The sequence below is a fragment of the Delphinapterus leucas genome, chromosome 15, assembly GCF_059928025.1.
Source record: "Delphinapterus leucas isolate spDelLeu-1000000601 "Yukka" chromosome 15, BTC_Dleu_Yukka2, whole genome shotgun sequence".
Classification (NCBI taxonomy): Eukaryota; Metazoa; Chordata; class Mammalia; order Artiodactyla; family Monodontidae; genus Delphinapterus; species Delphinapterus leucas.
Window position 1 is genome coordinate 58,792,740 of NC_143143.1, and position 14,004 is coordinate 58,806,743.

Genomic DNA, 14,004 nt, shown 5'->3' on the forward strand with positions numbered 1-14,004 from the left:
GGAAAAGGGAAAAAAAGACCTACAAAAGCAACCCCAAAACAATTAACAAAATGGCAATAAGAACATATATATCAATAATTACCTTAAATGTAAATGGACTGACTGCTCCAATCAGAAGACACAGAGTAGCTGAATGGATACAAAAACAAGACCTTTGTATATGCTGACTACAAGAGGCTTCACTTCAGGTCTAAAGACACACACAGACTGAAAGTGAGGGGATGGATAAAGGTATTCCATGCAAATGGAAATTAACAGAAAGCCAGGGTAGCAATACTTATATCAGACAAAATAGACCCTAAAATAAAGGCTGTTATAAGAGACAAAGAAGGACACTACATAATAATCAAGGAATCAATCCAAGGAGAAGATATAACAATTATAAATATATACGCACCCAACATAGGAGCACCTAAATACATAAAGCAAATATTAATGCACATAAAGGGAGAAATCAACAGTAACACAATAACAGTAGAGGACTTTAACACCCCGTTTACATCAATGGACAGATCATCCAGACAGAAAATTAGTAAGGACGCACTGGCCTTAAATGACACATTAGACCAAATAGACTTAATTGATATAGAGCATTCCATCCCAAAGCAGCAGAATACACATTCTTTTCAAGTGCCCATGGAACATTCTCCAGGATAGGTCACATACTAGGCCACAAAACAAGCCTTGGTAAATTTTTAAAAAATTGAAATCATATCAAGCATCTTTTCCAACCACAACACTTACTAGAAACCAACTACAAGGAAAAAAACTGCAAAAACCACAAAACACATGGAAGGTTAACAATATGCTACTAAACAACGAATGGATCACTGAAGAAATCAAAAAGGAAATAAAAAATTACCTAGAGACAAATGAAAATGAAAACATGATGATCCAAAACCTATGGGACACAGCAAAAGCAGTTCTAAGGGGGAAGTTTATAGCAATACAAGCTTACCTTAGGAAACAAGAAAAATCTCAAATAAACAACCTAACCTTACACCTAAAGGAGCTAGAGAAAGAAGAACAAACAAAACCCAAAGTTAGTGGAAGGGAAAAAGTCATAAAGATGGCAGAAATAAATGAAATAGAGATTTTTAAAAAAATAGAAAAGATAGATGAAACTAAAAGCTGGTTCTCTGAAAAGATAAAATTGATGAGTCTTTAGCCAGCCGCATAAAGAAAAAAGGGAGAGAGCCTAAATCAATAATACCAGAAATGAAAAAGGAGAAGTTACAGCTGACACCACAGGAATACAAAGGATCATAAGAGACCACTACGAGCAACTATACATCAATAAAATGGACAAACTAGAAGAAATGGACCAATTCTTAAAAAGGTACAATCTCCCAAGACTGAACCAGGAAGAAATAAAAAATATGAACAGACCAATTACCAGTACTAAAATTGAATCAAAAACAAAAAACAAAACAAAACAAAAACACTCCCAGAAAACAGTAGTCCAGGACCAGATGGCTTTACAGGTGAGTTCTACCAAACATTTAGAGAAGAATTAACACCTGTCCTTCTGAAACTGTTCCAGAAAACTGCAGAGAAGGAACACTTCCAAAATCATTCTTTGAGGCCAACATCACCTGATACTAAAACCAGACTAAGATACCATAAAAAAAGAAAATAACAGGCCAGTATCACTGATGAGCATAGATGCAAAAATCGTCAACAAAATCATCAACTGAATCCAACAGCACATTAAAAGGATCATACATCATGATCAAGTGGGATCTATCAATGGAAATTTGCAGCATCTGCAGATCAATCAGTGTGATACATCACATTAACAAGTTGAAGACTAAAAACCATATGATCATCTCAACAGATGCAGAAAAGGCAAAATTCAATACCCATTTATGATTAAAAACCCTCCAAAAAGTGGGCATAGAGAGAGCATACCTCAACATAATAAAAGCAATTTATGACAGAAAAGGAATCCAAATTGGAAAGGAAGAAGTAAAGCTTTCACTGTTTGTGGATGACATAATACTATACATAGAAAATCCTAAAGACACTACCAGAAAACTGCTAGAGCTCATCAATGAATTTGGTGAAGTTGCAGGTTATAAAATTAATATACAGAAATCTGTTGCATTTCTATACACTAACAATGAACTATCACAAAGAGAAATTAAGGAAACAATCCCATCTACCATTGCATCAAAAAGAATAAAATACCTAGGAATAAATCTGCCTAAAGAGGTAAAAGACCTATTCTCAGAAAACTGTATGACACTGATGAAAGAAATTAAAGATGACACAAATAGAAAGATATATACCGTGGTCTTGGATTGGAAGAAGTAATATTGTTAAAATGACCATACTACCTGAGGCAATCTACAGATTTGGTTCAATCCCTATCAAAATACCAATGGCATTTTTCATGGAACTAGAGCAAATAATTTTAAAATTTGTATGGAAACACAAAAGACCCCAAAGAGCCAAAACAGTCTTGAGAAAGAAGAACAACAGAGCTGGAGGAATCGCAGTCCCTGACTTTAGACTATACTACAAAGCTGCAGTAATAACAGCAGTATGGTACTGGCACACAGGCACATAGATCAATGGAACAGAATAGAGAGCCCAGCAATAAACCCATGCACTTATGGTCAATTAATCTACAACAAAAGAGGCAAGAATATACAATGGAGAGAAGACAGTCTCCAATAAGTGGTGCTGGGAAAACCAGACAGCTACATGTAAAAGAATGAAATTAGAACATTGTCTAACACCATATACAAAAATAAACTCAAAGTGAATTAAAGACCGAAGTGTAAGGCTGGAAACCATAAAACTAGAGGAAAACCTAGGCAGAACACTCTGACATAAATTGTAGCAATAGTTTTGTGGATCTGCCTCCTAATGCAAATAAAATAAACAAATTAAAAATAAACAAGTCAGACCTGATTAAACTTAAAAGCTTTTGCACAGCAAAGGAAACCGTCAACAAAATGAAGACAGCCTACTGAATGGGAGAAGATATTTGCAAATGATACAACTGATAAGAATTAATATCCAGAATATATAAAAAGCTCATACAACTCCACATCCAAAAAACAACCCAATCAAAAAATGGGCAGAAGTCGTAAACAGACATTTCTCCAAAGAAGACATGCAGATGGCCAACAGGCATGTGAAAAGATGCTCAACATCACTATCATCAGGGAAATGCAACTCAAAACCACAATGAGATATCACCTCACATTTGTCAGAATGACTGTCATCGAAAAGAACACAAATAAATGTTGGTAAGGATGTGGAGAAAAGGGAAGCCATCATACACTGTTGGTGGAAATGTAAATTGGTAGAGCCACTGTGGAAAACAGTATGAAGGTTCCTCAAAAAACTAAAAATAGGGCTTCCCTGGTGGCGCAGTGGTTGAGAGTCCACCTGCCGATGCGGGGGACACGGGTTCGTGCCCCGGTCCGGGAAGATCCCACATGCCGCGGAGTGGCTGGGCCCGTGAGCCATGGCCGCTGAGCCTGCGCGTCCGGAGCCTGTGCTCTGCAACGGGAGAGGCCACAACAGTGAGAGGCCCGCGTACAGCAAAAAAAAAAAAAAAAAAAAAAAACTAAAAATATAACTATCTTATATCCCAGCAATTCCACTCCTGGGTATACATTCAAAAAAAAAACCCCAAAACTCTAACCCAGCAAGATACATGCACCCCAGTGTTCCCAGCAACATTATTTACAGTTGCCAATATATGGATGCAACCTAAGTGTTCATCAGTAGATGAATGGATAAAGAAGATATGGTGTATATATATACAATGGAATACTGCTCAGCCATAAAAAAAGAATGAAAACTTGCCATTTGCAACAACATGGATGGATTTGGATGGTATGCTAAGTGAAATAAGTCAGAGAAACACAAATATGATATTTTATGTGGAATCTAAAAAAATACAACAAACTAGTGAATAAAATGAAAAAGAAATAGACTCACAGATATAAAGAACTAACTAGTCGTTACCAGTGGGGAGAGGGAAGTGGGGAGGAGCAATATTAGGGGTAGGGGAATAAGAGGTACAAACTATTATGTATAAAATAAGCTACAGGGATATATTGTACAGCACAGGGAATATAGCCAATATTTTATAATAGCTATAAACACAGTATAAGCTTTAATAATTGTGAATCACTATATTGTACACTTGCAACTTACATGATTTTGCACATCAACTATACTTCAATATAAATAAATAAATTTTAAAAATAGAAATCAATTCAGTACCTCAAAAATCTAATCAGTTGACACACCTGTAAACCTGTTCCACAGTACAGAGGAAGGAGCCAAGTAGGTTAAATCAGTGAGGAAGAAGGTAATAAAATGGAGGATAGAGAATGGAAATAGGTGACATCAAAAATGAATTAACTGAAGGTTATGTAGTAGTCTGTGTCGTCCTCCCCACCTCCCAAGTGATAAACAACCGGACATTTACCAACTGCCACCTCCACACTAGGAAAAACAAGGAACAAGGTGAGTGGATGGGTGGGGTTTCTCTATAGAAACTGAAAAACAAAACAAAGAGAACTCATTGGGTAGTGTAGCTTTTGATGGCTGAGAGTAAAGCTCTCTATCTACACTTTCACACTTAGCATATGAGGGAGTAGAGATCCTATAATAACTGCCTCCTGCCTGTCTACTCTCCCTATAAAACTTCCTGGTAGTTGACAAGCTCTGCTGAGAGCAGAAAGCATCCAATCAGCCTTTTCATTTGAAAATATAAACAGGCAGTGAAGCTCACCATACATTTGATTAAATACCTGTAACTTGAAAGAAAAAGATCAAGATTTTTTTAAAACTCTGATTGATTAAGACCAAAGATGATTTATGATATAGAGGAAAAGTTAAGATACAAAACTCTCCTTAGGATGCCCAGAGAAATGTAAGATTTGGTGACTTATTAGAATAAGTGTTATTTTGTGATAAATGAATATAAGGAAAATATGAGCTCTGGAAAATGATAATTGATAAAATTAACAGAAGTTGGGAGGTAAAGTTAGGAAAATCTCAAAATATGAAAGTTTAGAAATAAAAGAGGTAGAAAATATGAGAAAAAACTTAAAAGTCATAGAGAACTTATCCATGAGGTTTGATAGCCATTAAGTAGGAGTTCTAGAAAAATAGAGCAGAGATATCAGAAGGGAGGAAATTAAAAAAAAAAAGAGTAAACATTTCCAGTGATAAAGAGAAATAAAAGCTTTTAGCAAGCATCAGTGAGAGTAGAAAAACCTTAAATCTATCTATGCCTTTTTTGAACACTGAGGATTAAAGAATATCATAAAAATCAGAAAAAATAAATCTTATGCAATAAGACAACAGAAACTTGATTTCTCTCCTTCCCCAACCAAAAGAAACATTAAACAAAACATGTGAGGCATTGATTGTCAAGACACTAGACATCAGGCAATGAGGAATAGTGATTGCCTTGAGAGAGAGAAATAAACAAGGTGAGCCCCAAGAATGTCCTAGCTTACTACAGTTGACCCTTAAACAACAGGAGTTTGAACTGCATAGGTCCACTTACATGCAGATTTTTTTCAGTAGTAAATACTATAATACTACACGATCCACAGTTGGTGGAATCCATGGATGCAGAATTGCATTTACAGAGGGCTGACTATAAGTTATACATGGATTTTCGACTGCACAGAGGGTCAGTTCCCCAAACCCCCTTATTCAAGGGTCAACTGTACTTTGAGAAAATTTCCAGGCCATGGCACAGGAAGGGGGTACCCAGGTCGATGCCAGTGCACTTCCTGAGCTGAGTAGATGCAGCTGAGAGTCTGGTGAGACCAAGACGGCTAGAGTACTAAAGAGGAAATATTTGCTCCAAAACAGAACTCCCAAGATCTGCCAAGATTCCTCTTTCTCCCCACCCCCACATCCCAAGTATTCAACAGCCTGTTGATCTATGTGTTCATGTGTGATGTAACTACTGAAAGTGGAGGAAGAAAAAAATATCTGAAAGTATTCCAGAACAGTGCCTGATGCATGCTCAGAGCTGGGAATAGTACCTGTTCCCACCAGTTTGACTTGAAAAATGCATAATTCACAAGGGGCATTGGATAGAGTCCTCAGGAGGGTTTTTTCTCCTGTGGGGAATAATCAGCCCTGTCTGAGCACCAATCTGGACCCTCCTAACAATTTATAAAAGCAAGAACTGAAAGGATCAAACTGTTTCCAAGTAACTGCATTCCAGAACAAATCACAAGAATATTTATAGGAATACAAAAATATCTAGCACCCAACAAGGTAAAATTCACAGTGTCTGGCATCCAAAGATTATCAGTTTACAAAGAAGTGGGAATATGACTGATAATAAGGTAATCAGTCCATCAAAATTGACCTAACATTGACAGAAATGTTAGAATTAGCAGACAAGGACATTAAAAGTTATTCTCACTGTTGCATATGTTCAAGAAGCTAGAGGAAAGACTGAACGTGTTGAACAGAAACAGAAAATATAAAAAAGGCTCAGATTGAACTTCTAGAAGTGAAAATTGCAATATCTAAGATGAAAAAATATACTGGATGGCAGTAACAGTAAATTAGACTCTGCCAAAGAAAAGATTAGTGAATTTGAAGCCATAGCAGTAGAAACTATCCAAGATGAAGCACAGAGAGACTAAAGAATACAGAAGAATGAAAGAGCACCAGTGATTGCCAAATTAGTCGTAAGGACAGAATAAAGACATTTTAAAACTAAAAAAAATTTCCTCCCATTAATCTTTTCTTAGAAAGCTGTTGGAGGATGTTCTCCAGCAAACAAGTTAACCAAGGAACAGGAGACAAATTAAGCCATGGAATCAGATCCATCACGTGAGAGCACCAGGATGATAGCAAAGAGAAGTCTCATAGTGAAAGTTGCAGTTGCACAGCAAGCTTACATAACAGGCATACCAGAATAAAGCAAGAAGAAAAAGCAATGATAGATTATCTGATATCTTTAAGCCAGTGGTTCTCAATTGGGGTGATTTTGCTGTCCCTTCTTCCCCCTCCCCCCAGGTCACTTGGCAATATTTGGACATGCTTTTGATTTGCCTGGTCCGGGGCTGGGGGATGGGTTGTAGGCATCTAGTGAGTAGAGGTCAGGGATTTTGCACAAGGCAATGCACAGGGCAGCCCCTCACAACAAAGAAATAACTGGCCCAAAATGACAGTAGTGTTGCTATTGAGAAACCCTAGTGTAAGCATACTAGCAAATTAAGTGGGAAAGGTAGAAAAAATTTTAGGATTGAGTTTTTAAATTACACAAGTGAAAAGAATGAAGCTGTTGGTAGCTCTTGGAAAAACAAAATTTGTTTAAGAAAGCAAATATGAGTATGGTATGCACTTGGCCTGCAGTAAATTTTATATATTTTTTAATATATATATTTATATATATCCTTAATATTATAAACAATAACTACTGGTATAACCAAAAAAGTCATGATATTAGATAATGTTAAGGTGTATATGTGAGAAAACGTATGAGAATGGGGATAGGCGTAGCAGAGCTACATCTTTACCATAAGTCAGTATTTAATTTCTAAATTGATAAATCAAGAAATAGTGATAGAAGCTTATATCAAAATATGGAGGTAATTACCAAAAAGAAAATGTTAAAAGACTTGAAAGTGGTTGCCTCTGAGGATTAAGACTAGTGGAGGTTTGTGAAAGGTTGGAGTTGGGATTAAAATTTTTTTATTACAAGCCTTTAGGACTAGTATTTGATTTTTTAAAACTATAGGAATGTATTATTTTAATTAAAATTTTATTCTAAACAAAGACAAAATATTTTTGTGTGTATATGTATATAAATATATATATATGCCCATCATTGAAGATATTCAGAAGATATACCAAAGTCTCTGAACAGATAGTTTCCTTGAATGGGACACAAATTTATTAATATGTATAGGTTCTAGTATAGTATAAAATTTTTATTTATTATTCTAATCACTGAGTTTTCACCAAGATAGTCATTTCTAAATGTCAGGAAATAATTCTGATCATCCTAATGATACTGACTCAGTTATTTCAGTGTTTTTCCCCTTGTGTTGCAGTTGCAGGATGTGAGTTTGAATCTATGGAATGTCTACAGCAAGATGGATCCTATGTCTCTGGAGACTTTGCTTTCAGAAGTAAGGAGCTATACTGTATTTAACTTATAAATATTACAACCAGCTCAATTATCCACTAATGGTATTTAACTTGTAGAAACGCAGGATATATTTTAGTTTGCTTTAGTCAAAGAATTGAACAGTTTCTCCCCCAATTATTGTCTTGAACTTCTTGGGGGGTGGAAGGGGACCTCTTCCACTCTGAGGAAACCTCACCTGAGATGAGACCAAGCCTGCCTGCCTGGTCCAAGATTTAGGTTTTGACCTAAAGACATTCTTTCCGTTGGGCTGGACTTTAGAAAAACAATAAAGAGGGTGTCTTTTTGTACTCTTTCTCTGGCATGAAAAGATTAAAAAGTTGGTGTATGCCTTAAAAGAATCAAGAATTAGGCAGGGGTTGGCAACGTTTTTCTGTAAAGGGGTAGACAGTAACATTTTAGGCCTTGTGGGTCCTGTGTCTCTGTTTGAACTACTCAGCAATGCCATTATAGACAGTGCTTTAACAAATGAGTGTGTCTGTGTTCCAAGGAAAGGCCATAATTTACTGACTCCTGGATTAAAGGGTCAGGCATTAATTTTTCATCTGAACTTTGAAGAAAAAATTCACAGTGCACAGAGCAATTTGCAATGAGGAGCAACAAACAAAACTAAGGTATAGGTACTTTGTTTAAACAGCTCAGTAGTGTCTCTCAGGGGTCATGGATGGATATGCATGGAAAAAGAACAGCTTGTATGTAGCTTTTAATGAAATGAGCTGTGAAATCAAGACCCAACAAAAATAATTCAAAAAATGAAGACTGCACATCAGTCTCACAAATATTAATGCCTATACTTTAAGTAAAATGGTAGCAAACAGTATCATATTAAAAGAACATTCTGTGATGAAGCAGAGTTTATTAAGGGCTTAATATTTAGTTTAATATTAGGAAATCTATTAATGTAATCACTACTGATTTTTCTCCTTGGAACCATTTATGATAACTCCATAGATGCTGAAAAGGCATTTGATGAAATTGAACATCCATTCTGTTAAACATTTCTAATAAAATAGGAATATAAAAGAAAATTAAAACCTGAACTTTTTGTTCTTTAAAAAGACCTAATCATCATCATCAATCCATGGCTTGCCTAATTATGGGAAAAAGTGAAAATGCAAAAATTACAACATTAAGAATGTAAGAATGATGGTAATTCCCTGGCGGTCTAGTGGCTAGGACTCCGTGCTTCCACTGCTGAGGGCCCAGGTTCAATCCCTGGTTGGGGAACTAAGATCCCGCAAGCTGCGTGGCATGGCCACAAGAAAAAAAAAAAAGGAAAAAAGAGTGTAAGAATGTTAAATAAAATTTAACCACAGACAAATAAGAGAGATAAGTAGTTTAGGAGTTTCTGCACAGTATCTGGGACCCATGCCCCACTTGCATGCAGTGCCCTGAACGTGAGGATGCTTCAGGTCACACATGGAAGCTAGACATAGCATTGTAGTTTTGAGAACATCACAAGCATCTCTGGAGTCAATGGAATGGGACCACTCAGGAGAGCATCTTTAATTACACCTAGAACAGCAGTGACATCATGCAACTGAAGAAGCAACAGTGGTAATCATCATGGGCTGTAGACCAGGCCATTTCCTGGTTTTCTGATTTCCAGTGAGCTTGGTATTCTTAAGTGATACCATGAAGAAGTAGAAAGGAAGCCCTTTTAAAGTCTGATAGTGGACTTCCCATCTCACAGGAAGAGTGAGGAGGACTCAGGGCCAGATTTAATTTTATTTAGAAAGAATAAAGTAAGGTGATATTTCTTATACCAAAATATGATTGAGCACATTTATACCCACTACACTATGGAGAGCTCTTACAAATTGATAAGAAAAATACAACAGTGGGGAACTAGGAGACAACCGGAATTGGCTGTTCACAAAATAAGAAATAAAAATGACCATGGTTTTCCACTCCCAGTTAGGGATATAGAAAGTCAAAAGAGACCATTATTCTCACCCTAATAACCAAAACAATCTGAATATGCAACAGAATAATAGTGTAAAATCATTAGAGAGCTGAAGATGCAAGGAAACCTCAAAGAACTCTATTTTCTAAAAAAGTAGGGAACTTCATAGGACACTGTTCTCATTTCCAGTAGAGCAGCAGGAGGAAGAGAAATCTGTCACAGACAGGGATAAGAAAAAATCAGTTGACCTTTTAAAGAGCTTTTAATGGCTGTATGTGAGTGAGTCAGCACCTACCCCTCAACTCTAAACCATAGGTCTTCACAAGCGCTCAGGGTAGTCCACCAAAGATTAGGAGCCAGGCAGGAGCACTGAGAACCATCCCCACTGAGGTACTTGACACTCAGCTATAACCTGGATTAGCGCAGGAGAGCTGAGAGCAGTCGTTTGGAGGCATTCCAGGTCTTTACAGAGTATAAGCAGCTGCCCTCTTAAGGCTGGGTGCAAGGCAGCAAGGCAAGGATCTCTCTACACAGACAGAGCCAAGGGGACTAGAGAGCAAAGAGAACTCGTTAGCCACCCAGAAAAGTGGTAGCCAGCTTGTAAAGCAGGGAGAGATTGTCCATGATTCCGCAAGCTGGTAGCTCAGCTATAAAATGCAAAGAGATTTCCAGAATCTTGTCCCAGTACTCTGAGCAAAATCTTTATCAAAGTTCACACCCCACCCTCTAAATACTTGAATTTAGTGATGAAGTAAACCAAACTACAAATGCTACAAAATGCAGACCCTGATCAATTATAGATCAAGTTGACTTAGATCCCTGCTTTAGTGGCCTAACAAAAGAAAGGGATCTAGTGGCCCTTTCCTAGAGGTAAATGGTACTGTTTACCTCTGTTTTTACTGGTCTTTTATACAAAATGTCTGGCATATGATTTTTTAAAAATTACAAGACCAGAAGAAACAAGAAAATTTGATCTGTTTAAGTAACTGATAAAAATGCTAAAGAATCTGCAAGAAAATGGGACAACATGTGTGAAGAGTTGAGGAATTTTAGCAGAGACCTGAAAACTATAAAAAGAACCAAATGGAAATGCTAGAAATGAAAAATATATGGTCTAGAAATGGAGGATTTATTAGGTTGGCTAATTTATCAGATTAGACACGAATGAAGAAAAGTTCAGTGAACTTGAAGATAAGTCAATAGGAAGTTTCCAAACTGAAGGACAGAGAGAAAAAGAGCAAAAGGGGTGGAACAGAGCATCCAGTATCTGCCAGTGTCAAATGATCTAGCATAGTAGATCATTGGAGTCCCAGAAGGGAGAGTAGAGAGAAAATGGGGCTGGAAATTTAAGTTGATAATGTCTGAGAACTTTCCAAATTGATGAAATAAAATACATCGATCCACAGATCAAGAAGCTCAGTAAACCCTAAGTAGGATAAAATAAATATGTATGAAAATGACTATAAATTTGTGCAGGGTTCTCTGTGTTGAGTCTACAAGTGTTAATAAAATTCAAATCCAACAACCAAAAGAAGTTAAAATACAATTCTAGTTGTTACTTGTGCCTATAAAAAATTTTTTAAAAGGGAGCCAATCTGTACCCATATTACTTCTTAAAATCTACTTTTTTTTCTTCTCTCTTCTCTTGCTTAGCTGCTTCATAGCCTCCAAAGTTCTCTTTAAAAACTCTTTTTCTCTTCAATATCCAAATACTTTTCTGTTCACATGTATTTTCTCTTTGCTAAGACTGGTAATCTTATAGTCAGAATTAGCATCTAGGCCTTAATTTTTACTGGTCAGTCACTGCTGGCAACTCTTTGATGGCCAGGGATCCTACAGCTCCATGCTTCTTAGTCAGATCCTGCAAAGAGAAAATGCATACTGCTCTGAGATTTGATTTAGAAAGATGTTCAAAATATGTTTGGTGAGAAAAGTAAAAAGCAGAGTGTATTTCCATCTTTGTAAAATAATTTGTGTTCAGTGTCTTAGAAACTAAAGATGGTAGTCTCACTGGTGGTTGTTACTAGTTTACTTATTTTCATTTTCTTGTATTTATTACATCATGTAATTCTTTTTCTTCCTCCCTCCCTCCCTGCGTTGGGTCTTCATTGCTGTGCATGGGCTTTCTCTAGTTGCAGCGAGCGGGGGCTCTTCATTGTGGTGCATGGGCTTCTCATTGCAGTGGCTTCTCTTGTTGTGTAGCACAGGCTCTAGGTGCACGGGCTTCAGTAGTTGTGGCACGTGGGCTCAGTAGTTGTGGTGCATGGGCTCTAGAGCGCAGGCTCAGTAGTTGTGGCACATGGGCTTAGCTGCTCCGTAGCATGTGGGATCTTCCCGGACCAGGACTCGAACCTGTGTCCCCTGCATTGGCAGGCGGATTCTTAACCACTGCACCACCAGGGAAGTCCTACCTCGTGTAATTCTTAAAAATACTTTTAAATATTGAAATTAAGCTTCTTTTCCCTTTTTGAGTCACCTGAGATCAGACACTGCCGGATGCCAGCATAGGGGCAAGAGTTCTGTCTGAAGTTCAGGGTCCTTTCCTGGTGGCCAAGGGCCAAGGCACACTGGCATGTTTCTTGGGGTTTGCAGACTTCTTCTGCTTATCTGATCTTGATATCCATCTGGGCCTGTCTTCTGGATTCGGCCTTCAGGAGTCTGAGCAGAGAGACTTTCTCTTCTTCATCATCAGATCCAACGAACCAATTCTACCTCCATACACAGTATCCATTTCCACAAATGCACTGTTTGTGCTGGGGAAAAATTGGAGAATAGTGTGTCTAGTGGAAACCACACAGGCTCTGGGTATCCCTTACCTAGATATATTTTCACTTTTGCTAGTTGTTAGTATTGCATCCTTAGGTCACTTTACCATTTAGTACCTCAGTCTCCTCATCTATAAAGTGGGCATAGAGAAGTACACAAGGATATTAGGAAGATTTGAATACAAACACACACACACACACACACACGTGAAATCTTCCATTTCAGTCATAGCATGGATTCCCAGTGGTCTAGTGGTTAGGATTTGTCACTGTTGGTCATAGCATGGAGCTGAAGGCAGTATTTAATGATTCATTCCACCTTATTCTGTAATTAGTACTGACATATCCACCTCCCTCAGGGAACTTTTTTGGGAGCAAAGTGCCTATCTTTTCTGTGTATCCCCCAAAGCACACAGTGTTTTTCCGTAGAAGATAGCCAGAAAATGGTGACTGCCCAACTGTATAACTCTACTTCTTATCGTAGACCCAAACCAAGGTGAGTGTCACCATGTAGGCCATTAAAATAGAAACATACTTTTGAGTTTGTTTCTAAATAGAATTGGAAAACAGAATAAAGTGTATTCTGTACTAATAGCTATATTGGTCCTTTTTGTTTTCCTAAGCCTCACAAAGTGAAGCATTCTGGTATAGCCCAAGGGATTGGACAGAGCCAATCAAGGAAAGCACAGACCCACAATGGGTTGCATAGCCTCAGATGTGACTTGCCTGAGGCCAGTGATATGCATTATGGGTGTCTGAGAGAGAGAGCAGACAAGTTCCAGGAAATCAAGGTGGAGACTCAGATGTTCTTAGCCAACTCCAGCTAGCCAACAGGAGAAGCAGAGAAATTGACAAGTACTGCAGACATCTAGTATGTAAGGCCTGGTAATAAGCACTTTCTACAGGTTATTTCATTTAATTCCTATAATATCTCTGTAAGGTAAATAATAGCCCCCGCCATTAAGCACATAAGGCATTTGCGGCTCAGAGAGGTTAGCTCCCTTGCCCGAGGTCACACAGCCAGTAAGAGGCAAAGCAAAGTTTCCAGCACAGGTCTTTCTGAATCTAATCATAGTTTAACTTTTGTCTGCTTGTGTGTGTTTTAGGTTTCTTCTCATGTATGGATTCCACCTCCTTCCCTTTGTTCCCACCCATCCCTCGCTAACTGTCTG

At 37.7% G+C, this 14,004-nt stretch overlaps 1 protein-coding gene across 6 annotated transcripts in view; it reads left to right on the top strand.

The window, feature by feature from the left end:
• The window catches only part of DNAAF9 (dynein axonemal assembly factor 9), a 148,436-nt gene that overhangs the window by 41,832 nt on the left and 92,600 nt on the right, over positions 1 to 14,004 (top strand). For all 6 annotated transcript variants that reach the window (XR_016387882.1, XR_016387886.1, XR_016387885.1 and 3 more), the window contains exon 7: positions 8,067 to 8,144. Coding sequence is in view for 1 of the 6 variants with exons in the window: in XM_022592877.2 (XP_022448585.1) it covers positions 8,067 to 8,144 (78 nt within the window). In the remaining 5 variants the exon portion in view is untranslated. The remainder of the gene's footprint in view (positions 1 to 8,066; positions 8,145 to 14,004) is intronic.